Source organism: Vicugna pacos, chromosome 16 (genome assembly GCF_048564905.1).
Source record: "Vicugna pacos chromosome 16, VicPac4, whole genome shotgun sequence".
NCBI classification, from domain to species: Eukaryota; Metazoa; Chordata; class Mammalia; order Artiodactyla; family Camelidae; genus Vicugna; species Vicugna pacos.
The window spans coordinates 6997085-7024565 of NC_133002.1; the positions used below are offsets into that span (position 1 = coordinate 6997085).

At 36.5% G+C, this 27481-nt stretch overlaps 1 protein-coding gene across 1 annotated transcript; it reads left to right on the top strand.

The window, feature by feature from the left end:
- Positions 1-27193, top strand: TAF15 (TATA-box binding protein associated factor 15). Its single transcript, XM_015252023.3, has 16 exons — positions 1-112; positions 6561-6600; positions 8205-8256; positions 8339-8420; positions 8504-8606; positions 10721-10914; positions 11936-12056; positions 18700-18734; positions 19368-19400; positions 20620-20729; positions 21783-21912; positions 23874-23966; positions 24629-24710; positions 24826-24914; positions 25022-25640; positions 26863-27193. The coding sequence occupies exons 1-16, from the start codon at positions 106-108 to the stop codon at positions 26900-26902; spliced, it is 1830 nt and encodes a 609-aa protein (XP_015107509.2). The 5' UTR covers positions 1-105; the 3' UTR covers positions 26903-27193.
- The last annotated feature ends 288 nt before the right edge of the window (positions 27194-27481 follow it).

Below are 27481 nucleotides of genomic sequence, written 5' to 3' on the forward strand. Positions count from 1 at the left end.
AACGCGCCGCGCCGCCCTCAGTACAGCTCCGGCCGCCGCGCCGCCTGGCTCTCGTATTCCTTGTTCTCCTCGGGCTGTGGGGGCTCCGCGCCGCGGCCGTTAGTCATGTCGGGTAGGTGACTCCTTCAGCGAGCAGCGGCAGCGGCGAGAAGGGGCCCGGCGGGGTTGGGCCGTCTTCCCGCCCACCGGAGGGCCCCGAGGGAAAGCTCCGGCCCTGAGGGAGGCTGGGGTGGGGGGGCGGCCGCGGCCGCCGCCATGTTGGACTGGAGGGACGCACGCTCCCAACGCTCGCCGTCTGCGAATCCTGGCGGGAGCGCTTCGAGCCCCCTGTCTTTTGGCCCTGTCCTTGGAACTCGAGGCGACGTGTGGCTCCCGAGGGAGGGTGTGTGAGTCGGGGGGCGGAGGCCGCTACGCCATCGCAGGGGCGGGGGGAGCCCGTGATTAGAGCATCAGTCTGAGAGAATCGGTGCTTCTGGTTCTCCGCTCCGCCTCAGATCTTTCAGCAAGGCCCCGGGCCAGTCATCTCGCCGCCTCGTCCCTCAGTTTCCCCATCCGTGAAGTGGAGCTGGGCCTTCCTGACTCACCCATTCATCAGGTGGGGGCCTTGACGCTCTGGGAGCCCTTTCAAAGGACGTTACCTGACGTGAAATCCTACATCTCGTCATTCCCTCTGCAGCAGCCTCCAGAATTCGAGTTGAGGGTGTTTGCATATAATTCAGCTTCCTCTTCACCCTCCTCTGTCATCTTCTCCCCTCTTCAGTTGTTTATCCTGCACGAGTGTGAAAGTGAGCCTTGTCTGTTATTGATGGGCTCCTGTAGGTACATGTGGCATTTACGTTAAAACATACAAACCAAAGGAAAGACAGTCTTCCACGAAGCACTTAAATTGATAGAGGTACCCATGTTGTGTGGAAGAGAGAAAGAGGCGTTGGTCTCATCAGGACAGCCCGTTTAGAACCTGCTAAAGCAGAATAAAAAGTCTGGGATGTGGAAATCCTCTTTATTTAGCAGTCCTTGCGGCCCCACAGGCCCTCTGTAGTTGGTACATCACAGGCTGCAAAGAAAGTCCCAGGGAACCATTATGAGAGTTAGATACCACCATTTAGGTGGAAAAGCAGAACACGTCCCTGAAGCCATACGATTGGGATGAAAATGACTGCTAGCAGAGTATTTAACGTTTTTTTTTTTTAAGGGAGAACCTGTTGGTATTAAAAGATAAGTAAACAAACCCCCCCAAGTAATCCAGTAAGGATGGAAATGTGTGACAAAAAGGAAGCAGTAGGCTGAGAGGAGACCAAATTAGCAAGAATGGTTGGATAGGAAAATGATAAACATTACCTAGATCAACATTGATATTAAGAAGCTAGAATATTGATCTTTTGGGGGATGGGGCATCTACCTGATCTAAGAGGCTATTAATTGCACAGATTGACTTCTTGCTAAGTAATCCTTGCTCAAGCAAGAAGTAATTTCTTACCCCAAGGTAGACATTGGGACATTTTTACCAGGTCCATAATTTGGAATGAAGTCTGGTGAAGCACCACAGAAATACATAGATGTACACTCTCAGCAGGGTACGTAACCAACCCATCCATGGTTTTAAAAAGATTCTCCTGCACTCATGGAGAAATTTACCCTTCCAGTGGATACAGTGCTCATTAAGAACTATTGACCTCTTGATTTTTAACATAATTACTGGTAAAAAGCAATGACTTACTTTTATAGGATTTGGTAGCTTTTATGGAAAATTTAATTTTAAAAGTGTTCCATTTTTAAAATCCAGGATTTTCAGTGTGTCATAATAGTGTGTGAGCTGGGAAACACATTATTACTGATCTTCAGTTTACCAAGACAGCACATACTTGTCATTTTGTAATTTGAGTTTTTTGAATGTTGAAATTGACATTCATGTTGAAAACTATTTAATAACTGCTTGTTTCGACATTAAGTCATAGCTGGAATCTTTGTTTTACTTCGTGTTGTTATATACAATTTATACATTTTGTAATTTTGTATAAAAATAATACATTTGATTTTGTATGAAAATAGGGTTAATGCTTATGACTTGTTCTTGAGGAATGTTTAAGTTAATCAATTTAACAAGAGTAGACTCCTCTTAAACAATTGATGGCATTAAGTTTAGCTAAGTCCTTTAAATATTCCAGACTACACTTATAAATTAAATTTATCAAATTGACTCAATCACTCCAGATGCCTGACAGGACAGACTTATAAACCTAATAAAACATAAATGCTTCTATAATCAGTAAATAAATCAGAATTGCAAATATTGTGAGTCAGACTCTCAGACAAATGTGAATTAGCTGACATTTTTGAAGTTAAAATCAAATCTAGTCAGTTATACATATAAAAATCACAAAGTCAAGATACTTCTCATTTTGACTATATAGCAGACCAAGATAACTTGCAGATCTTCTGTCTATAAATACCTAAAAAATGCAAGAACTTATATAAAACAAAGGGCAGGTCCCTGCTGCAGATACGAAGTAGAAGCCAGCATGGCAGGCATAGAGCTAACGTGGTTGTCCTGGAGAGGAAGGTGTAGGTCTCATTATTTAGAGCCTTGGGTTTATTGCCCAAGTAACTAAAGGCAGGAGATGAAGCCATGTAATGGAAACAGATCCTCAGATAAAACCTGGATGTTTGAACTGATCTTCAGTGAAAGAATGAATTAGGGAAAAAATTTTTTTACTAGGGTAAGAGGTAACAAGGAAGCCTGGGCCCTGACTGGGAAAAAAAAAAGTCTTTCCTAGAATTTATAACCTGGGACCTGTTCCTTGTACAGTTTGGGTATACATTTAGACAGTTATGAGGTCCAGGAAACCTAAAGCCAAGAAATTAATGTAAAAATTATAGGCTGGCTATAACCTCGGGGTTCCTGGTAGAAATAAATGAAAACCTTTTCTGAGGAAATTTCAGAGCCTAGATCATGAGGAAGCAAAAAACAAGCCTTGTAAAAGATAAGTTCACAGTAAAACATTGCAGAATTCTGGGAATTAAACTCCAAAATGAGAGTTAGTGACATACGGCATTAGAACCCCTAATAGCCTGAAAGAGTATTGTATGTTTAAAAATTATTAAAAACCTGAACGAAGGGATCAACCCTAAGACCAAGATATGGAAAAAGGCTATGTAGATTTGAAAAAGAACCAAGTGCAATGTCTAGCAGTGGAAAAAGTGGCTAAGTTGACTTGCAGATAGACCTAGCAGAAGAAATAATTAGTGAAGTAGAAGATAAATACAGTATGATTAACCAGAATTCAATTCAGAAGGCTAAAGGTGAAAGATGAAGATACATGGGAAATAGTTTTTGAAGTCCTATCATACATCTAATATGAATTTGAGGAGAAAATGGTGAACATCACTAGATAGTTGAGAATTTTCCAAAATTGATGGAGCATGAAGCAGTAGTGTCAAACATGAGATGTAAAAATCAACTCATACTTAGATACGTAAATGTGAAACTGCAGATTGTGAAGTACTAACAACCCATCAGAGGAAGTAGGGAAATGGTAAGATTGGTAGACTTAAAAGTTTTAAGAAACTGCTAAATAGTAAAATGGAATTTAGAGGAAAAATAACCTTTGACCTTGATTTTTTTACCCAAATAAAAGAATAAGGATACTATTTTCAAGCATTTGCTGAAAAAACTAATAAATCCAGAAGGGAGGAGTAGGATGCAAAAAATGTAGAGGGAGCAAATGTAGTAAATAAAAAGTTGACTGTATGGAACCTTGAAGATTAAAATGATTACATTTAGAGATTTAAAGTGGAAGTGAAATAATAGGTGAAGGCTGTGATTGGCGTTGTAGCATTAAGGTTCTTACATCCTGTTGGAGGTTGAAGATCTTTTTGAACTTTGTCAAGAATGCATGTTGAAGATTGAACATAATCTTTAAGTTATGAATGGTAGCTTAATAAAAACAATTTGAACGACTAACTTCTAAAGAAGTAGAGGGGGAAAGGGAGTAAAGAAAATCGAATAGAAGGAAGTAAGGGAGTTGGAAAAAAAAAAAAAAGCCCCTAGTAAGTAGAGAATCCAGTATAGGCTGGTAGGAATGGATAAAGTAACAGTAGTAAAAGTATGAAAACACCAGTTGCAAGGTAAAGATTTTCATATTGGGGAAAAAATGATACATGCTGTTCAGAAATGATATACCTAAAACATTAGAATAAGTATTAAAAATACAGAGAGAGGAAAAGATTAATCATGAACCAAAAGGAAGATTGTTTAGTCATAGTGTTACCAGTCAAAATAAGTTTGGACATTTTTAATATCTTCATGTAATGTTAAAAGGAATTCACCAGGAAGCTATAAATCTGTACTTTTATGTACCTAACAATACAGCCTGAAAAATGTAGAAGGCAAAAACAAAACAAAAACTCAATTGTAAGAAATTTACAAATACAGAGTCAAACGAAATTAGAAAAAATTTAAACATACCTCTCTGTAATTAATAGATCAGGTAGACATTATGTTAGGAAGGAAAGGATAGAATGAACAAGCATCATCTTACAGACTTACAGAATTCTTTCAGCGTTTAGAAAGTACACAGTTCTTTTCAAGCACATAGGAGACATTTAGGTGAGTAAAAGTGTACGAAGGGGAAAAGCAAAAAACAGCAAATCCCAACAAATACCAGGAATAGTACAGAAAATATCTTTTCTGGCTGCAGTGGAATGTAATTAGAAGACAAAACCACAAAGAGAATCAAAACCCTATACACTTGGAAATAAAAGCACTTCTAAATAATTTATGAGCCCAGTTACAGGGCTCAGGTGTCAAGTACCTGTAAGCTGTTTGAAATGCCATAGGTAGCATTTATAACTGATTTTCTCTGATGAATGTAAAACATCTGCACTTTCTCAAGTATACTAAGGGCTAGACCTGCTGGTCAGTATGCTTATTTCTCTATTCTGGGGTTTTGAAGTCAGCCAGCTAAAGAAGTCATTTACAATTTCAGACAGCTGAAGTGACTGGGTTAAGAACTCTAATACTTACTAGATTTAAGCTAGGGGTCACATGACCTATGTGCTGTGTATAATTTTTGGCTGGACCAAAGGGAAGTACAGTAAGGTCTTGGACTCCACGCTGTCACTGGGAGAACCCACGACAGTGCCTTGGCATATAGTTTAACCTGAAGCTTCATGCATTCCCTGGGTATCTAGGAATACCCCCCTCCCCCAACTGTAATCCTTTTTAGTTTCTGAATTGGTTAAAACTAATGCTGTTAGCCATTTCATAGATGCATCTAATCTTTTTCTCCAATTAGATTCTGTATCCTTTTCATATTTTTCTTACTTGGTTGTTAGCTGTAAATCTAATCATTTTATTATCATGGGCAGTAATGCACAGTTTTTTTCTTTTTCATTTCAGGTAGCCTTATGTCCATATCAAAGAAGTAGTTTATGTCAGGATTTCACTCAATACTTTAATAAAGGTTTAAAAAAAATCTTGTTCAATCCAGTTGGAGGTCTTTCCTGCAGAAAAGTGGCAAATGTGATGTCATCCAGTTACACAGCCAGTGGCAGTGTTTTCATATTGTAGCTTTATGTGAATTAAATGAAAAAGTCACTGATTTGATTTGATTTTTGGCAGATTTTCAGAATTGTTCAACAACAAACAATTGGTTTTATTTCAAATTAGATGAGTTTGGTCCTAATGGTTAGCAGGTTGAGCCTCTCAGAGTCACTTTGTTTTGCAGTTGAAAGTGTTTCATGTAAAATTATTATTCTCTTACTCATCACTAATAGACTTTGGTCATTTATTTGATGCAGTGGAAGCCTAAAGGATAGAGCCTCTTCAAAAAGTTTTGGAATAACTGATAGTTTGAAGTATTGAGAAAAGTTAACAGTTCAGATTTCTTTCTTTTTTTTTTTTTTTTGACATATATTACTCAACTCATGCCTTCCTTGGTAGTTTTTATTGCCAAAAAGGAAGTTTGAAGTAGGTATTGCTAGAAGTTGGTATACCAGTTGGCCAAGTCCCTGAAAGCTTGGTTAAGTTGGGGTAAAACAACTAACTTAGCTGCTTATACCAAATCTTTGGAGATCTTTTTGTTGGTGCCGACAGCCAGAGCAGTCCAGTACGATATAGGGGAATGGTGCGTATGTTGTGGCAAGGACATGAAGTAAATGTAATCCTGGGGATTTATCTTAGAGTGTTTATTTTCCCCATTTTGATTGTGGTTCATTTTAACAGGTGTCTTTTTGTATATAAAGATAATACAGCTTGAGCTTTTGAGTTTTTGTTAAAAGGGTGGGTTTTTTCCACTGGTTGTTCCTCATTTATTCACTTGGTTTTTGTGACCATCAGGACATGTTTGCGGAGTAGTTATTTTCAAAGATGTAGTTACTATAACTAGCAAATAATTTGGTACAGATTTCTCCTTGCACAGTATTTTTAACTTCTAGGTTTTTTTCCCTGTGGTTACTTTTTATGACATTTTCTTATCATATTTCATCTCTAAGAGCTAAAGTTAGCCATTGAGGGAAACCTAATTTAAATAAGATTAAAAATTCTTTTTTATGTGTTTTAGATTCTGGAAGTTACGGTCAGTCTGGGGGTGAGCAGCAAAGGTAAAGTATACATACATTTCAGTAATACCATGACTGAGAAGAACTGAGGAAAAAAGATAAATTTAGTCAGGCTTCTGTCTTGAGATTTGGTATCTGGACGTCTTAAGAGAGTTGAATATTAGCTTGTCAAGGGGAAACAGAATCAGCCTGTGTACATAGATGCTGTAAAACATTTCTTTTTTTAAAAGGCTGTTTAAATATAGATGCCCCCTAGAGATTAAAACAAATCTCAGAGGTATTGTAAAAATTGTTTTCTTAGGAAATTTTTAGAAAGAAACAATTATTAAAAGAATTTAAGTAGTTGAACTATAACAACCTCTTAGAAAAAGCATTTTATTTTTTGATTGTATATAAGATGCTAATGTGTTATTTCTGGAGCAGATTTTCTTGAAGCACCGTGATAGAAGGGTTTAGCATTTTTTAAAGACTCCTTACCACACTCACAGTAAAAAGAAGTCTGTTTTTATGTGAATGTGTACATGCGGTAGGATTTTCTTGCTTACCAGAAATAAAGCCTTAAACTTAAACTATACATATTTTGCAGCTCAGTGTGAGATATTCAAAATAGCATCTCAGATATCTTCTGTCATCAGGTTTTAAGTCTCACGAAAGCAAAGCTGATTTGACTTTTTTATTCTCATAGGATAGACCCTCATGGTAGGCAGCTAGCAATGTTTATTCAATGATAAATTACTTCCCAAAGTTAAGAAATTCTATTAGCACTTGATAGCTCTAAAATAATAAGATCTTTTTGGCAAAGTTTTATTTTTCTTTGGCATATATTTAGAAAGTTTGTTTCTGACTTGATAAAGCTTATATGCTGTAAAGTTAAAGGAAATTCATATCTGAGGGAGCTATATTTATTCATTTAGTCAACAAGCTGTATGTGAAGCTATGGTGTGACACTGGGTATACAGTGTACTTTCTTTCTGTGATAGTACTCTGAAGATATACATGCCTCGAATTAGTGAGACACTAAAATTGGATGTTTAGTGCCACACTATGCCTTTTCTTTCTTTCTTTTTTTTAGTGGGGGGAGGTAATTCGGTTTATTTGTTCATTTATTTTTAGAGGAGGTACTGAGGATTGAACCCAGGACCTCATGCATGCTAAGCATGTGCTTTACTGCTTGAACTGTTCCCTCCCCTCTACACTATGCCTTTTCTGGTATGTAAAAGGCAGATTTAAGGCAAATGGTAGGAAGAAGTTAACCTGTCAAAACAGATTGAGTAAAGTGCTAACTTAAAGAGCCATTTTTCTGCTTCACCTATTTATTATAGGTCTTGCCATCATGTAGTCACTCTCTTTCCCCTTCATGCCAACAACGTAATTCTCTTGGGATTTTCTAGGTCTGGTGAAGTTTTATTTGTGGGAGACTGTCAAAGCAAAACTTCTGCTGTTTGGCATACAAGAGGTCTGGGAATGACTTCATTTATGCCTTGACAGTCTTTGGTTATCACCTTTCAATTTAGACTCTAAGAGAGGGGTGTATTGACAGATGCTCAGAAAAGAATCTTTGAGTTGAAAGTTGAAAATGAAGATAGGCTTCTTTAAGCTTTTGAATTCTAGCACATGCCTTTCATGAGTACATTTTTCTTTTACAGTTATTCTTCCTATGGAAATCAAGGCAACCAAGGTTATGGACAAGGACAACAAGTAGGTTAAATATAAATTGAATTCTTTATAAATAGTGTTTATTCTGAATATGTACTGAAACTTGTATTTACTTAAATTTCAGAGCTATCCTTATGGGCAAACTACTGATTCTTCATATGGACAGAACTATGGCAGCTACTCCAGTTACGGACAGAGCCAATCAGGTTCGACTGATTTGTTAAATACGCTGTTTTAGAAATTAAAAAATCACAACCTTTCCTAAATGGTATATCCATCCAATCTTTAGGTTATTCACAGTCCTACGGTGGTTATGAGAATCAAAAGCAGAGCTCATATGGCCAGCAATCTTATAATAACCAGGGACAGCAAAACACAGAATCATCAGGAGGGTAAGGAAACAGTAAAAGTACTGAGGTTGTGTTGGGCAGTGGAAGTAACACTTTGGGTATTAAAGCAGGTTTCACTAACAGACTCCTAGCTTTAAACATTTTTTTCAGAAAAGTGTTGATGGGTTATGAATTTCACAGTTTTGTGTTACAAAGAATGTGGGAATTTTTAGCATTGATATTTGATTCTTATAACATGTTACTTGTAAAATTGTTTAGCTGTGAATGAATGCACATAATTTAAATGTTAAAAACTAAAATTTGGACCTCTGCTTTATACCTAAGATAAAATAAAAGCCTGCCTGGGGGAGGGTATAGCTCAAGTGGTAGAGCGCATGCTTAGCACGCACAAGGTCCTGGGTTCAATCCTCCAGTACCTCCTCTAAAAAATAAATAAATAAGTAAGCCTAATCACCCCCCCCCCCAAATGAAAGCCCACCTATAAAAGGAGACTTCTCAATGCTTACTTTTTAATTTCCATTTTATTTTTTAACCATTTTAATGTATTACCTTTTCAGGGACAAAAATATTAAAGAAAAAAATAGAGCCAAAACCTAGCCACATATTTCAGATACCCTAAAATATGTTTTACTTGGTAATATAGGTAGGTGAATATTGATCATCAATTTTACAAGTTTTACAGGTTTTTAAAAATTTTCAGATTTGAGGAGCCTATACTTATTATTAATTTTAATAATAGCAACTTTTTATTGTGCTTTACATTTTGTGAAATGCTTTTGCAATCCCTGATTCAATTGATCCTGTTTTAAACACCACTATGAGATGTCAGTAATTATCAGAGGTAAAGAGAAGTTGTTAAGATTATATAGCCTGTCAGGATACACAGCTAAAAAGTAAGGCAGAAATTGAGGTAACTAGTATTTTCTCTCTGCAGTGAAGAAATCATTCCAAGTGAAATGCAGTTAAATAAAAGCATGGGGGAAAAAAAAGCATTGGGGAAAGATTTACGAGGTCAAATTATCAGTCTTATAGGTAGGAGAGTGCTTTGAAAAGTAGAGAGTGGAGTACAAATGTAGAGAATATTATCCAGAAGACATGTTACATTAGAAGGATTAACTCTGCAAGCCCTATTGGTTAGTTTTAATTTTAAGGAGAATCTTTTTATAAGGATGCATTTTTAGAAATGTGATATATAAATGTGGACCAAAAAGAAATGTTAGATTTGGTTTGACAATTAAAGTGAAGTGCTAGGGTTCTGACTACTGTTGGAATGTGCTATGGGTAGGGAGTTGGGGAACATACTGATCTTTATTAGATTGTTCTGATTATTTGATGCAGAATAAGATGTGACTATTAAGTTATGAGGCCTTTTTTGTCCCCCACCCCCCTTTTTGAGTAAACATTAGAACTCAAACCCAATTAAGTGTTTCTTTTCAACATTCTCATCCTGAGAGCGGATAGTTAATAGTCATATTGCTTATAACACACTTAGAATTTTCTGTTTGAATTGCCAGAGATAATAAAGCAATCTCATTATTTGGTAGTTAGACTTCTTTTCAGATAAAAAATGGCATCACAAAGCAAGTTCCTATCTCTTACTCAGCAGACTAAAAATTTGAATGAGTTATTGCTATTTTCTAAAATTTACTTATCATTGAAGATGCTTAGAAAAATACACTGTAGGTTCTAAAGGTAATTATAAGAAAATAGTCCCCAAAGTATTATTAGATAACATTGTTGTTAAAATTGGGATAGAGCCTTTTGGTGTAACTGTTAAAAGGACTCAGCACTTGCTGTGTTATGTTTGTTAAGCAATAAAACACATTACTGTACTTTATGTCACCTTTAACTTTTTTTTAAATTCAAGGAGATGATAAAAACCATGGTGATGTTTTTGCTTCATTACAGTTTCCAAAGGTGCGTGTAGTTTTTCTCATGATGTGGAACATCTTCAGTGATAATGGAATTGTTGTTTGAAAGTTACTCCACTAGTGATAAGATTTTGTATTTAAAGAAGCTAAATGATTCCCACCAGAACGCAGTAGTAAATGTGGTTGAGGTCTAGCTAGGCAGGCCTCTTACAGCAGTCAATCTCAGTCAGCGTGCTACAGTAAACATAATCCTTCTATAAAATCAATTTCTTGATTTCTCCTTAGCCAAGGTGGAAGAGCGCCCTCATATGACCGGTCAGACTATGGTCAGCAAGATTCATACGACCAGCAGTCAGGCTATGATCAGCATCAAGGCTCATATGATGAGCAGTCAAATTATGATCAACAACATGATTCCTATAATCAAAACCAGCAGTCCTACCATTCACAAAGGGAAAATTACAGCCACCACACACAAGGTAAGATATACTGACCTTTATTATTTTTCTTTTCCGCCTCATAGATTGTTTGTATACTGGGTTTTGTATTCAAAGACCCACATAGGATTTCAACTGTTTGTAAAAATTTGGAGTGACTTTGAACATATGTTTTCTCTTGTGACCATCAAAACTAGTTTATTAGCTTTCTATTTCCGAACTTCTTGGAGACTCCAACTGGTCACATGAGTTTTTGCTGGCTGAGTTTTTGAAATTCCTTTGTTGTCTCAATCAACTGATCATTTGACAATGCTGCAGCTACCAGTTCTTTTGGTAGTGGTGGCGTATATGATCTGAGGAAATTATGATCCTATATTATTAGCCTTCTTTAACCTCATCTAAGAAGAACCAGTCATGCTTTTCCTCTTATTTTCCTTTATATATATACCACTGATATTTAGGAATCTGACTGTCATGAAAATGAATGCTTCAAGGGCAGAAGTCCTGTCTTACTCATTTTTATGTACCTTCATTGCCTTGTTTAGGGCTTGGTTTACAGTAAGTGCTTAATAAATATTTATTGAATACTTGAATGAATGAATGAATAAGTGAATGCATAAAAGTGGAAGCTCGTTCACTGAATATCTCAGTTTGAAAATCCAGTTACTTCTTGTCCATGCTTGATTTACATTTAAATATTTTTGATGTGAAAAAAGTAATAACTTTTAATATTAGCATATTCTTTTCATTTAATTTGTTAGGGTTCTGTACCTAATGTTGTTCTTTACTTATACTGTTCCATATCACCATCACATCTAATGGTGATATCCATATCACCATTTTGCTATCTGACTTTAGTAGAATGGAATTTGATACAGATATAATTCTCAAATACATTTAATTCCAGGTGGTTTTATGATTACTCACATTTGAGTTTTGTGCACATGTGCCATTTTCCAAAGGTCACAGGTGATCTAAAGAGCCATTTAAGGTTATGTTATGAGAAACCTTTGTTAGAAATGTCAACATTTATTTATATATGTATTAATTTTCTTTTCTGTAGATGACCGTCGTGATGTGAGTAGGTATGGAGAAGATAATAGAGGATATGGCGGGTCACAGGGAGGAGGTAGAGGGCGTGGGGGATATGACAAGGATGGAAGAGGTCCTATGACAGGCTCAAGGTAAGTATTTAGGTACAGATGTCTACATTTCTTCTTTCTTTTCTTTTTTTTTTTTTTTCTTTTTTTTGTTGTTGTTACTTAGCTGGTTTGATTCCAGCATCTAATTTAGTTTAGAGACCTAAAAGATGCTGTAGAGGACAGAAATTCAAAATTTATTTTCAGCCTCAAAATGTCACATAAATTACCTCAGAATAGGCTATGTTAGCAGTTAGTTTATGTGGTTTATATTAAATACTACTGGAGAAAAGTCCCCTACTATAGTTGTGGTTAAACCACTTAACTTTATTTTTCCTGCCAGAACTATAAACTCTAAACTCCTTTAAAAGATGACTCTGGGAATTCCAAGTGTTTTATATATAAAAAATAAAAGGTAAGTTAATTCTAGATTGGAGGATAGAGAGGCTATTCTTTAGTCTTGAATCCCCTTGGAAAGGGAAAGTACTAAGAAGCAATAGCGGAGTATACAGTTGAGGTTGGCAAGTGAGAGAAAGATTGTATGTAACTGAACTATTTTATCCCCATTAGTAAGTAAATAATTATTGAAATAATTGAAATAATTAGTATATTACATACCATTGTGTATTTTGTCTAGACTAAGCTGTAGAAAAGGAATGACTTTAAATTCAGCTTTCCTTTTCTCTTGTTAGTATTACCAGGTTTTGGTATTTACTTATGGCATATGTTATGAAAGCTGGTTTTAAAATTACTTTCTATAAATTTAGCACTTTGGCTCTAAAAACAGGAATGAAAAAGTAGTTGACATTTATTGTCATCACATTAAGTTTGCAGGTTGCAAATTTGTGTGTAAAATACACAGGCTTAAAAGATAATATGTGTTCCTTGGGAATTGAAATTGTCAGCAGCCTGTTAAATGACACTTAATAATCTGTCAGTACCAGGTCACTCTTTTCACTTCTTAGGTGTCTGGGTGTCTGTTCCCTGAGCTGACCTGAGAAAATCACTTATATACAGCACTGTTATTTTTTCAAGTGAACCAGGAATTTGATCTCACTGACTTGCATTTTTCTATGTTTAGTGTCCATTGCTTTGATACTGTGGCAAAACTAAAGTCTAAACATATTTGATAAACTTTTAAGATTGGAACATTAAAAATCTTTTGATTGATAGCCAAAGTCAGTTTATTAAGGTGAAACAAATATGTTGTATGCCTTTTCATTATCCAAGAGGGTAGTCTGCCATCATGTGGATGTAAATGAACAGTGTAGAGTACAGTGTAGAGCGACATGGTGCTTACTGTGTATCTAATAGCCTCCTTCCTACCTCAAACAGAATCCCAAACAAGATGACTAACAGGCATATGTGCTTTTCCAGTTAAAATGTTTTAGATAATTAGCTGTCTTGGGATGCTGTATGTTTTATAGTATATCATGTTTAATTTTCTTCATAAGGAAGTTATAATTATATCCTATAAATTGTTAAACTATGACAATGTCTAACTGAGAATGGTTAGAATCCCACTTTTTAGGAGGAGGGTAGGAAAGTCTTTAAAAATATGTTTCTGTCTTTGAGAGATGACTCATCTTAGAATCAAAGAGCTGAAAGGACCTTGAATGACCCTCCTGATAAAGGAGGGAAGGTCTATACCTCAACCAACCTGGGCGTCTGAGTTTTAAGCACTTCAGTAACCTTCTTGACAACATATTTCAGTAGAAGTTTTGGCCCAGGTACTGAATCATGAACTAAGTTTTTGATTTTCAGATCTTTTTATTTAGCCCTAGAACCTCTTCAAACAAAATCTTAGACATTAGACACTGTATATTAAGTCAAAATGATGGTGATCTGGTTCAAGTCAGGATAGGTTTTCTGGAGGAGGGGTCTTTCCCAGTTGCTGTCTATATATACTCCCCCGCCTAAGCCGATAAATGGAAGTACACAAAAGGCCTTTTTTAGAAATTCATATGGATGATTGTGCTTATTCTCTATAGTGGGTTGGGAAACTTTTTATGTGAGAGTCCACATAGTAAATAATCTAGGCTTTGCAGGCTGTACAGTTTTTGTTGCAACTGCTCAGCTCTGCTCTTGTAGCACCGGAGTAGCTATAGACCATATACAAATGAAAAAGTATGGTTGTGTTCCAGTAAAACTTCATTTATGGATACCGAAATACAAAGTTCATAAAATTTTCATGTGTCATACTATCTTGCTCAATATGTGAGTTTTAGTTTATTTATAAGGGTTAAAGTGTTTTAAATTTTAAAAAAAAGCCAAGTTTCAGGGCTTTTTTTTACACTTAGTTTTACATTAAAGTACCACAAATACCCAAACATTTTTTGTTAGTCTTCATCAACACTCCCATTTTTGTTTGTAATTATCTTACTTAATAGCAAGATTGCGATCTTTTCAGGGCTGTTTGAAGAATATCTGGCATTGGTTGGGTTTAAAATTAAAGCGGAGGAGGGTATAGCTCATTGGTAGAGTGTGTGCTTAGCATGAAGGAGGTCCTGGGTTCAACCCCCAGCACCTCCATTAAAAAAAGTAAAATAAAAAAATGAAGAAGGGGTACAGTTTTGAGTGGAGGTGGGATGTGTGGTAAAGGATGTGACAGTCTGAGACTCAGGTTGTATGATTGGCTGGAGGAAGAATTTATGTCGGAGGAACTTGTTAGCTTTCCAGGTATGGAAGAGAAACGTGAAGATTAGAGGGACTATAGGAAACAATGTTTTTTTAAAAGCAGTTGCAGCAAAAGTGATTGAATTTCTAATTGTCATCTAAAATAGATCAGTGACCTTTTAATGGACTAGAAGCTTAAGGCCATAAATTTTGTCAGTGTTTTTAACTTTAACATTGTAATGAATGCATTGCAAAATTACTGGAACTTTATAGATAACCATTTTTCATTATTAGTATGTCATCAAGTTAAGTAAAGCTTTTTTAGGTTTTAATATTTCAAGACTCAAAAAAGTTATCTTGAATTTTGAATGTCTTATAAAAGTTTTTGATTACCTCCCTTGAAAATGTGCATGCATGCTAGTGATAGTCTAAGCACTCCTGCCCAACAGAAGTATAATGTGGCTTACAGCTGTGAGCCACATTAAAAATTTTCTAGGAGCCACATTAAAAAAAGGAAGGTGAAGTTAATTTTAATAATATATTTTATTTACTCTAATATATCAAAAATATTTTATCATGTAATCAGTATAAAAATTATCAAGATATGTACATTCCTTTTTTTTTTCATACTAAGACTTGGAAATCCATTTTGTATTTTACATTTAGAGTACATCTCAATTTAGACTCCATATTTCAAAAAATCAACAGCCACATATGGCTAGTAACTGCTGTATTGGACCAGGTAGCTCTAGAGTGATAGATTCTTGGCCTTCTGAAATACTGGTAAATACTGGATCCAGAAAGCCTTTTGACCACACCTGTAAGACATGGGAGGAAATAAAACATAAATACAGCTGCCGTTGAGAATGGTATTTAAATGCATTTGAGCCATTTATGTTTGGAATTAATACTAGTTTTCACATCCGAAAAATTGTATTCTGGATTTACTAGTATGAAAAAGTCAAACACAGCACAGTGTTTTTTTAAAAAGTAATCTTTTTCAGTTTTAGCCAAGTTCCTTTTTCTCTCTAGATGTTGACTTTTCTGGGAATAAAGATTCCTGCATTGTCCTTTTACTTCTTGGTAGTTTTAGTCCTTGAATATAGATATATTTGGGTTTTTTAAAAACTAAATTTTGGGAATAGAGATTCTGTCAAAGAACTTTTTATTTCTTGACAAGCACCTGAAATGAAATCTGACTGTCTTCTCTAAACATGTAATGCTGTAACAGTGAAATAACCCTCAGTCCGCCCTAGAGTAGGCTGCTTATTGTGATTTTGAACTTGGGACAACCATTTTTGGAGTTGAGTCAAGAATATATAATTGGTTTTCTTAAGCAGGGGGTACTCAGCCATAAATTTGAGTATGCCTGTGTTATGTCTCTACTCTAGTGAATACCTCTACTACTTCACCTTAAAATGTCCTTACTTTAGGAATTCTTTATGTGTTCTAGTTTGCTTCTTTTTTCTGGGAGGAAAACAAGTTTGTTGTGGCAACATCTTGACTCACTGATGTTCACATACCTTTGTGTCTTAATTTGCTATTGAGGCCTCAACTTAGTATGTGGAAAAGGGACTTGTACTTGACTGCAGATTTGAAAGATTCTTAACAACAGGCCCATCTTTTGTTAACTAATTTAACAGTGTTAACTAATTTAATTTCTACTTGAGTTTTTTTTTTTTTAAACTGTATTTAATGTAATAAATTTCCTTAAGAGGAATTATAACTAATGAATAAGGAATTTCCTAATAAGGAAAGAGAAAACTGATTGAAATATTGGAACTTGAAAGAAAGCTTCATATAGAATTATGGATCATCTAGAGCAGTGCTTCTCCAACTATAATGTACATACTTATTCCTTGGGGATCTTATTATAATGCAGATTCTGATTCAGTAGGTCTGGGGTGAGCTTGCTTTTCTGAGATGCTCCCAGACACTTTTTTGCTTACACCTTTTGAGCAGTAAGGATGTAGACCCTTATTTTGCGAAAGAGGAAACTGAAGCCTAGGGAGAGTTCCTGATTTGTCCAAATTTTCAAGATTGATTAGTGATAGTTACGGCTATACCTTGAGTCTCTTAGTTTGAAGACTAGTACTTTTATGGATGCATTTATGGGATTTCCTTATTTATGGCCACTGTGTTTGAAGTGTTCAGCTGCTGAATTTTCAAAGGAAATGCTCAGTAACAATAACTTAAAATGTCATTATATGGAGGAATGGGAAATTATAAACCTGTTCAACTGTTGTTTATTTCACAAGGGTATGTCCTTTTTTTAAAAAAAAGTTGTTCAAAGTTATATTGCTTGATTAGAACAGAAATTATAGGAACTAGTTGATGTATGAAGTTGCATATTTTCCCTCCGTTGTGGCCAGATAAACAATTTGGTACTTGATTAAGGTGACAGCAGAATAATTACGAGGTATCTCTTCCAGCACTTGTGAATATTTCCTCTTTAAAAAATTCTGCTTTATCCTGCGGACTTTAACCTCTTGACATAGAAATGTAGGCTTGGTAGTTTTACTAGTTCTTTTCTCATCATTTTTAGGGTTCTAATGATCATCTTTGAAGAAACCTGCAATGTCTTGGTTTCTAATAAGATTTTTAGCAGTTTAATCTTAAGAACTCTTTTGGCTTCCTTTCCTTAAAGAATTAAGCATTGGTGTATAGGTCATTTAGAAGTGTAGGGAGGGAGTGGGAAGGGCTTGGCAATATTCTGAAAGAGGGATCTTATAGACTCAGTAGGAAACTAAGTATATGAAGGACTTGAGCTTCATTTTGTCTGATTAGCCTTAAAATAGCCTTATTCTCCTTTTTAGATTTCCTGGGAATCAAATAAAAGTTACTAGCAAATAAAGATGCACGTGTCTATACCGAAGCCAGTTGCGAGGGAATTTTTGAAACTAGTAGAATAGACTTGTAAAGTAGTAGTAGAATAGACTTATAAAGGAAAAATGGTTTTTCATTTAGTCAGAGTGGTTTTTCTCAGGATGACTCAGAAAAGCCATCCAGAGGGCAGGGTTATCACTAAGGCAGAGGCTTTTAAGCAGTGAAGCGACATTAGTATATTGAATTAGTTTCCTGGGTTAGAGTAGAAGGTTAGTAATAGTAGAAATTTAGTTATTACCATCTGAAAACTTTGAATGTTTTTATGTCCATGTCAGCATATGAGTCTTAGAGGAGTACATAATTCAGTTAAGAGAAACAGGCTTTTAATGTATTTGTATTTAAAGAATTTCTTGATAAGCGAGATCTTAGATTTCTTACATAAAGCTATGCACACAAGGACCATTAATTTACCCGGCAGTGGAAATTGTCAAATAAAGTCATTTTCCTGTAGAGTATAGCATTCTGTCTCTGAGATGGTCTACTGATTGGTGTACAGAGCATTTGGCTACATGAATTACAGTAGCTCTGATGTGAAGAGGGTATTACAGTGGGTATGTATGGAGTAGGAGGGCAGTTTTAAGTTATGCTTTGTTTTGTGCTCATTTGACCAGATTTCTAAGTGGTTTGAAACTTTATGACTGCTTTCATTCAGTCTCATTTTTGTATATATTTGTACCTCACTTTCTTCATCTCATAAAACCCACTATTTGGTATCACAATAGAACATAATGCTCAAGTTTTTACCTCTCCCATTCTGCTATCAGAATTTTAACCTTGCTTTATATTGTTCTTCTAGTCTTTTTTTCCTTTTTCTCATATTTAACAAAAATAGCCCTTTGGAAAGAATGTTTGCTCTAGTTTAACATTCTTCATGCTGTGCCTCCAGTTTTAAGTTATGATTTGCATAGTATCCCTTTGGCGTGGGGTTGGGAAGATTTTAAAATAAGAGTATATTAGATATGTTCTTTAATAAGCTTGAAAAGGCATCCTTGTGGAAATAGATCCTTGGGAAAACATTTAGGTGAAACAACACTTTGAAGTCTATGAAATGGAATTTATTGGAAAGTTAGAGGTGCTACTGTTTTCCTAGGCGCTCTACTTATGACAGTTAAGTGTAGATTGAGCCCAGGGCTCAGCAGATTAGAGACTTAAGGAAGAAATCATTTCTTCAATTTTTCCTCTGCAGTGGTGGTGACCGCGGTGGCTTCAAAAATTTTGGTGGTAAGTGCTGAGTATCCCAAAATGTTTCAGTGGAAATGCTATATAAATCTAAAAGCCACCAATATCCCGCAGACGCAGTCTAAGCCCTTTCTTACTCTGTTGAGGCTGGTGTGTGTTGTGTGCTTGTAAAAAAAAAAAAAATTATATATATACATATATATATCTCAAAACATTAAAAAGACAGAGTTGATCTCAAATAGTCCAATGGGTTTTCTACACAGTGAATTTGCATGAAAGAGTCTGTGGTGACCAATGAATGCGACCTTCACTGGATTTTGTCAATGCATTTTTTAAATAAAGGTAGCTGACATGGTGTTGTTAAATTACTAGGGTTTTCCAATCAGCCTTCACAACCAGAGCTTAACAAAAGTGATACTAGTGTAATGTCAGAGTGGCTGGTGCCATCTGGGACAAGTTTAGGGGAATATTGACATTCATCTTGATTTCTTAAACTTGTAGTAAAACTTAATTTATATATTTACTTTGTGAATCTGTGATGGTTGACTTTCAAGGGTTTTGGAAATACTGACTTTTCATGCCTTGGTTGTTACTACTTTTTTTTTTTTTTTTTAATGATTTTTAATGAGTTGCCTTAAATAGCTTTCTTTTTCTTTTTCTTTTTTTTCCCCTTAGGTCACAGGGATTATGGACCCAGACCAGATGCTGGTAAGGTTTATGATAGTTTGTGACTTTGCCCTTAAGAGAACGTTAGTTTTCCATTTTTTTCAAGGGAGAAGTGTGTATATTTGGAGGAGTTAGTACAGGAAGAAGATTTAATTTGATAGTGCTGCCAGAAGCAGGGAGCTTCACCTCTAAAGACATAAGAGAAAGAAAAATTCATGGGGATTGACTGGAAAGTTTGCTAGGGAGTATTGCTATGTTTGTGCTTTCCCATGCTCTCTACTTTTTCTCTTGTGAAGAAATACTTGATTTTGTACTACTAATTAGCATTATTTATTTAATTACTACAAATCAGATATGACAGAATTGGTATCATTGGGGAATTAAAAGTAGAATAGCTGTGTTTAAGAAAATATTACATTAGATTGATAGTCTGTTTAGTGGGCCTAAGAAAACTGAATTCATACCTGAGAGAATTGTCTTATGCCGGGCAGAGGTCACTAATTTCATGTGGCTTTTTATTTTTAAATGAAATTCAAGGCTACCTGGAGCCTTTTGAAGGTTATGATTTAGAGATTAAAAATCTATTTGAGCCAAAAAAATTTAATATATATTGAAATCAGAACTTTTGTTTTTATTAAGATGCCAAAGTATTCTATATGGATGGCAATTTGTGAATTATCCCTTGATGGACTGAATTTTTGTACATCTTTCTTACTTTGTTGTACTAATCCAAAAGTGTTCATGTAAGGTAAGGTGTGTGTCAAGGTGCCTCTACCCCCGGTATGTACAAAGCTTATTGCAATGAATGGGAAACCAGCAATTCTGCTTGGCTTGCTTGGAAGTCCAATTTTCTACTAGAGATCCTTAAGAGTATTGATAAGCCATAAAGAATTAAAGTTCTCCAAAGAAAGAAATGCTACTTTGTGCTAACTTTTTTCATCTCTTCATGAGCTTGAGTCCTGTGTCTGAATCTGAAGAGTGAGATTTGTAAGATCTCCCTTAATTGATCGATGTATGTGACATAGTATGGACTTGATCCACTTTATCTGAAGTTTGGTTGTGAGAATTGACCTACCAAGTAACTATTGTGACCACTTCGCATGTTTATCTAAGCTATTTCTTATATTGGTCCTTTTTCCTTTTGGTCATAGAAATAGTTGAATATTGGACAGTAAATTAATATTCTTGATTACTAAACAGGCTATATATAGTAAACCTAAGGAATACGTGAAATTAATCATGGTTTTTTTTTTCCCCTTAGATTCAGAATCTGATAATTCAGATAATAACACAATCTTTGTACAAGGACTTGGGGAGGGTGTATCTACAGATCAAGTAGGGGAGTTCTTTAAACAAATAGGAATTATCAAGGTGAGTAAAAAGTTGGCTTATATTGAAAATGTCATAATTATTAACATAGTCTGGTTAAGATACATAGATTACATAATAAGCCCATACTCCAGTAAGGCTTGTCTCTTAAAATTCCCTGATATACATGCTCAGCCATGTCTGTAGGCCTTTGCTGAATATGCTAAATGAAAATTTTATTCCTTGCTTGTGTTTACCTTTTCACAGCTTTCTACAGCTTTGGCTTTCAATCTTAGGGTTCTAAAAATAATCTCTGCCTAGCTCCTAAAATTATGAGAAACAAATGAGACTGAGAATATTTATATATTCTGAAATGCCAATCTGTGAAAACTCAAGTTATTACTAACAACTTTTTATGTTGGTATTTAATGTCTGCTATATATTCACCCAATATATAATGCTTTATTTCATAACTTTACTGTATGTAAGTGTCTTGTGTGCTATTTGTTTCATGTGTATATTTTTCATCTCCAACTGAAAAGCAGCATTTAGAGCAGTGTTAGTAGACTGTAGCATTTGCCTGAAATCAGTTTGCAATTAATTGCCCTTGTTTTGGTGTCTGTGGAATCTTTTTATTTCCTTCTTGGAGGGTAAAAATTTCTTAAGAAATCATTAATTACAAATGAAATATGTAAAAAATTCATATAGTTCTGAAAAGTAAAAATTTTTGTCTTCCACTTCCTTCCCAGCCAAATCCCGTATGTACTTTTTAGTGGTAATTGTTTGCTTGGTGACCATTGATCCTGGCCTTTTTTTTTCTTCTCAGTTTTACAAGCTGTGTATTTACATGAAGCATTATCTACATTTTTTTTTTTCGGTTTAAAGAAATTGTATGTAGATAAAACAGTATACTATATCATTTTTATAGCTTGGTTTTCACTTAATGTATCTTAGACAGTTTTCCTTTTCAGAACCTACAGATAACTTCATTTTTATGTAGGTGCTAGTATTTGTAGTATGTATGGGTGAATTCTTTTAAAAAATAAGTCTTTAATTATCCATGTAGTTCATGATCACTTTTTCTTAAATACTAACACTGACTTGTTTGTTCCTCAGACGAATAAGAAGACTGGAAAACCAATGATAAATCTGTACACAGACAAGGACACAGGGAAGCCAAAAGGGGAGGCAACAGTATCATTTGATGACCCTCCTTCAGCTAAGGCAGCCATTGACTGGTTTGATGGTATACCTCCTTCATACATTTTATAATAATAAATAATAACATAATAAATATTGTGTAGTCTTGAAGTCAAAGTATGTTCTGATTGATAGTAGTTATTTTCATATTTACTTTTTTAGATATTCTATTGAGAATACAGGCCAAAGGTTTTACATATCTTTAGAAAGGAGATGAGCTCTCTCTTTGTCTAGAATGTTTCCTTCTATCGTACTTTATGCTTGGGGCCACCTTGATAGAGATGTAGAGGGTTGGCCTAGTTGATTCTGTATTTTTAAACTTAATTTCCCTTCAAATGTAAAGTTAATACATACTTAGAAGGGACAAGTAAGACTTTTTTTTCCCCCTGAAAATAAGAAAATATGGAAAAGCAGAAGAAAGGGGTAAAGCATCCATAGTCCTTTACTCCGAGACAACTACTGGCATTTTGTATTAACTTTCCTTCTAGTTTTTTAAAGTGTATTTTTAAAATAGTTTATCATTATACTCTAAATGTAGTTTTGTCTCATGCTTTTTTCCATTTACTGTTTTAACAGTCATTTATCCATGTCATTATAAATTCATTGTTTTTGTTGTACCCTAATTTAGTAATAACTAACACTGCATGTTTACTGTGGTTTATGGGCTAGGCACAGTTCTAAGGACTTTAGGTGCATTAACTCAGTTTCATCTTCACAGTAACCCTATGATAAGGCATACTCTTTTACCATTTTACAGATGATGTGAAACTGAGATACAGAGAAAATAAGTAATTGCCAAGATCATGGAATAAGTGTCGGAGTCAGAATTCATACTCAGGCCGTCTGGCTTAAGTAGTCTCTAAAGTACTTAACTGTGCCGATTGCCAGGCACTTGAGGTCTCCTCTAATACCAAGATCATTGCACCTGTGTCTTCCAATACATAATTGCATTTTTTTTTTTACTTGTTCAGAGATGAGATTATGATACTCTGTTCTCCTCACTTCCATATTTTTTAGTTTTTTGCACTAAGCCGTGAGGCTCCATCACTGCTCTTGAAGGCTAAGTCCATTCTTTCTCACTTTTCTGTTTGTTTTCATAGTTTCTGTGAATCATAAAATAGTTTGCTCAATGATATGTTAAAAAATTATTATGCCTTTCCCTCATAGGGCATGTGAGCCCTGTGAGAGGGTGTTATGTTAAGCATAACTTCATAGTTCAGGTCTTACCAGGTCTTTTTACAGTTTTTAAATACTGATCCATGAGTTGCTTCCTATGTCAAAGTGCTTGTCATACCACCTGAAATTGTGGGATGTTGCCGGTCATAAAGGGTAGGGCTTTGGTGAGAGGGCTAATGCTCCTGGGCTATTTTATGAATCCTTGGGTACCTTTTCCTTATATATCAGTTCTCTTACTTAATATAAAGTAAAAAGATTAATTTATGTCTCTAAGGCCCTGGGACAGCAGAATATATGTATGTAAGCAGTCACGTATGCATGCATCATTTTTAAAGATACTACTTGGAAAAGGTGAAAACCTTACAAATGATACCAAGGGTATATAATAAAAAATGAATTTCTGTTCCACCTTGACCCTTAGCGATCTCATTTTCTCTACTGAGTTAAGCACAATAGGCAGTGTAGATACAGAAACTGCACGCACACACACACTCATTCCCTTTGAAAACAAATGGGAGCATACTACACACATTGTCCTGTATTTGGCCTTTTTCATATACAAATGTTAGATGTGGGTTTTGTTTCTGTTTTGTTTTTTTTCCTCAGTAAGAAATGGCTGTCTCCCAGTGGCAGACCTGCTCTATTCAGTAGATTGTGTCATGTTCTAGTACTGTTACTTTGATTCTTTGGAACACTAAGGTGTTTGAATTTCTGTGAGGGCACGTCAGTTGTTCCTGTGAAATTAGAAATCTCCACGACAGTTTTATATTTTTTGTTGAGAGGTGGAGATGTGAAGTAGCATTTCTTCAAAACCATTTTCTTTTTTCTTAGGAAAAGAATTCCATGGTAACATCATTAAAGTGTCCTTTGCCACCAGAAGACCTGAATTCATGAGAGGAGGTGGAAGTGGAGGTGGGCGGCGAGGTAGGATACTTGTTGCTCACAGGCCTCAACGTTGCACAAAGGGTTTGGATTTGAGTTCATGTTCTGTCCCTATTGTGTGAACTTGCTGTTGCCTTTTTCTCCCCTTAGTCTTTCTCCTTCTGCCTTAAAGTGAGGTACAGAATAGGAGATTAGATAAATAAGGTGTCATAACAGCTAAGAGAGTGGTGGAAGAATGTTATAGAAATCCCTTTGGAAAGATGTATAAGCAGTTTTTGGTCACCTGGAAATCAGGAGGCAATTGTTTAAATGATGCCTAATTAGGTAGTTAATTTGACCAGTTTGTAAATTCTCTGATATAGTTACTGCCACCTCGTTCATCTAAGTTGTGTCTAATTTCTTAAATTTGGAGTATGTCTTCTCACTTAACCTTTATCATTGAGATTCTCAAACTAAGGAGGGATTATGGACTTTGAATTTTATTTCTACTGTAATGTATGCCTTAGAGTCTTTTCTCACTTTTCTTGCATTAACTAAATAAGTAAAACCCCAAGTTAAAGAATCACAGAGTCCTACCATAAGGGGTTAATTTTGGGGGGCCTGTCCACTTACTGGTGAGCACTTGCTCTTAGTTCTTTCATCTGGTGCTTTTCCTCTGCTTTGTTAATGTCAGCTGCTGATCCCCACCCCCCTACTTCCCCCAGGCCGTGGAGGATATAGAGGCCGTGGAGGCTTTCAGGGGAGAGGTGGAGACCCCAAAAGTGGGGATTGGGTTTGCCCTAATCCGTAAGTATCCCATTTATTTTGGTGGGAATGGGAGTTGGGATGGCAGTTAGAGGGAGCAAGGGGGTTTCTGAATCCATTGGAAACTATTGAGCATTTTATGTTACTCCTTTCTCAGGTCATGTGGAAATATGAACTTTGCTCGAAGGAATTCCTGCAATCAGTGCAATGAGCCCAGACCTGAGGACTCTCGTCCCTCAGGAGGAGGTGGGTCAGCCTTTAATGGCATCTGTGTGGTATTAATCTTCTGACTAGCATTAAGGAGGTTTTACATTATTCTGCTGGCCTCACTAGTTTGAATTTCTACCTTCCAGATTTCCGGGGAAGAGGCTACGGTGGAGAGAGGGGCTACAGAGGCCGTGGGGGCAGAGGTGGAGACCGAGGAGGCTACTGTGCAGACAGAAGTGGGGGTGGCTATGGTGGCGACAGAAGTGGGGGTGGCTATGGAGGAGACAGGAGTGGGGGTGGCTATGGTGGGGACCGAGGAGGTGGTTACGGTGGGGATCGAAGTGGAGGCTATGGAGGAGACAGGAGTGGTGGTGGCTATGGAGGAGACCGAGGAAGCTATGGAGGAGACCGAGGAGGTTATGGAGGAGACCGAGGAGGTTATGGAGGAGATCGAGGAGGTTACGGAGGAGACCGAGGAAACTATGGAGGAGACCGAGGAGGCTATGGAGGAGACCGAGGTGGCAGCTATGGTGGAGACCGAGGAGGTTATGGAGGAGACCGCGGAGGCTATGGAGGAGATCGAGGAGGCTATGGAGGAGACCGTGGTGGGGGGGGCTATGGAGGAGACCGTGGTGGTGGCGGTGGCTATGGTGGGGACCGAAGTGGCAGCTACGGAGGAGACAGGAGTGGTGGCGGCTATGGAGGAGACCGAGGTGGGGGCTACGGAGGAGACCGCGGTGGCTATGGAGGCAAAATGGGAGGAAGGTGAGTGTTAGAATGTACTTGCTAACCTTTTTACCTCACTGCTCTTGTCCAGTTTTTTTTAGAACTTGAATTTCCTGTTGGCAGCTCTTTTAGTTAGGGTGGGGAAGATCCATTTAGTCCCTATCTAGCAATTTCTAAAATTTATTTTGTTTAGGAAATCCTTATTTATAATCTTTGTATGAGTGTATGCATGTGTGTGTATTCTTCCTCATAGCTAAAGATAGTTGAGCTTGACAGATAATTTGAAAGTGTTTGTAAATCAGGGGTTCTTAATCTAAGTGAGAGGAGAGCACAGCTTTTATAGGGGTGTGCTTTGTCAGATCACATGTGCTACCCTGCAGTTGTCTGGAGATTCTGATATGTCTCTTCTAGATGAAAATTGTTGATGGTACTGATGGGAGTGTGCTGTACAGATGAAAGGTATAGAAGCAGAAAAAGTTGAATAACCAGTGATGTAAAATAACTTCAGTTATTATACTAAGCGTCTTCATGCCAGAGACAGTGTAGGGTAGCAAGAATTATTAGTACAGCATGTGGTTAAGAGCACAGAGTTTGGAGACAAGACTATCTAGTTTCAAATCCTGGCTCTACCACTTATTAGCTGTGTGACCTCAGGCAAGTTACTTAACTCTTTGGAGCATCAGTATTCTCATCTGTAAAATGGGGCTAATGGTATCCCCTTAGTGGAGTTCGAGTACATTATAACAATTGCTGGCCGTGGTAAGCAATGTATAATTGTTAGCTTATAGTAATTACCATGTATTGAACACTTCATGCTGTGTGACAAATCCTGTGAAGGTATCTTTGTATACTTTAGTTCTAGTCCTTCTGTCAACCCCATGAGGTAGGTGTATTTCCCATTTTATGGAGTAAGATGTTGTGTAACTTTTCCAGGATCACATAGTAAGTGGCAGATCCAGAATTCTTACCTGAAAGTGTTTGCTTGCTTATTCCCCTGTGCTACTCTTTTTAGAATGCTGGAAGGCTTAGAGTCCTTATTCTAGGTGGAAATTTTTTAAGAGTTAGTGGGTAGCAAAGCTTCTTTTAGGAACTTTGTGGGTCTTGAAGCTGATAAATGAGACATTAATTACGCACCTTCTAGAAGTAGAGAAATTAGGTATGGTGTCATCCTTATGGAAATTCTAAAGCACCTTGAAGTGTCTGATGCTTCCCATTGGTAGAATATTAGAATTTAGTCTGGCTCTTTATTTTTCATTCCTAGAAACGACTACAGAAATGATCAGCGCAACCGACCATACTGATGACTGTTTTGAATGTTCCTTTGTCTCTGACATGATCCATAATGAAATTGCCAGAGTTTTGCCTGCTGCTTTCCTCGTGGCCTCTTCTTGGGTAGTGAAATTAAGTGACATTGGATTTTTATTTGGGTGGGAGGGCTGGGACAGTTTTTCTTTTAGAAATGTCCGTTGAAATTTCCCCCTTTAGCTCCCAACCTTCTCCTTCCCAACCCTTGAAGCTAAGTGCGTTGTAAAATAATTGCCAAAATGGAAAGTGTTTTGTAATACTGCAATAAAGGCTGCTTGTTTTGTGGACTTTTAGTGCATTGTTCTGTCACATTCAGGATTCAGTTACAGCGGATTCTAACCCTAAAGAATTAGGAAGTGAATTCTACTTCATGAAATTAAAATGCTACTTCCAACAATATTTATTGAGTGCCTACGCTGTTTAGAATAGTTTCCAACCATGATTGCCTATCAGAACCACCTGAGGAAGTTGTCAAAATTCCAGATGCCTAGGCCTCAGCCCAGGTCTTTTGCATCAGAAATCAGTGGGGAGGTAGGGCTGGGAATCTTAATTTATATTAAGCTTACCAGGTGATT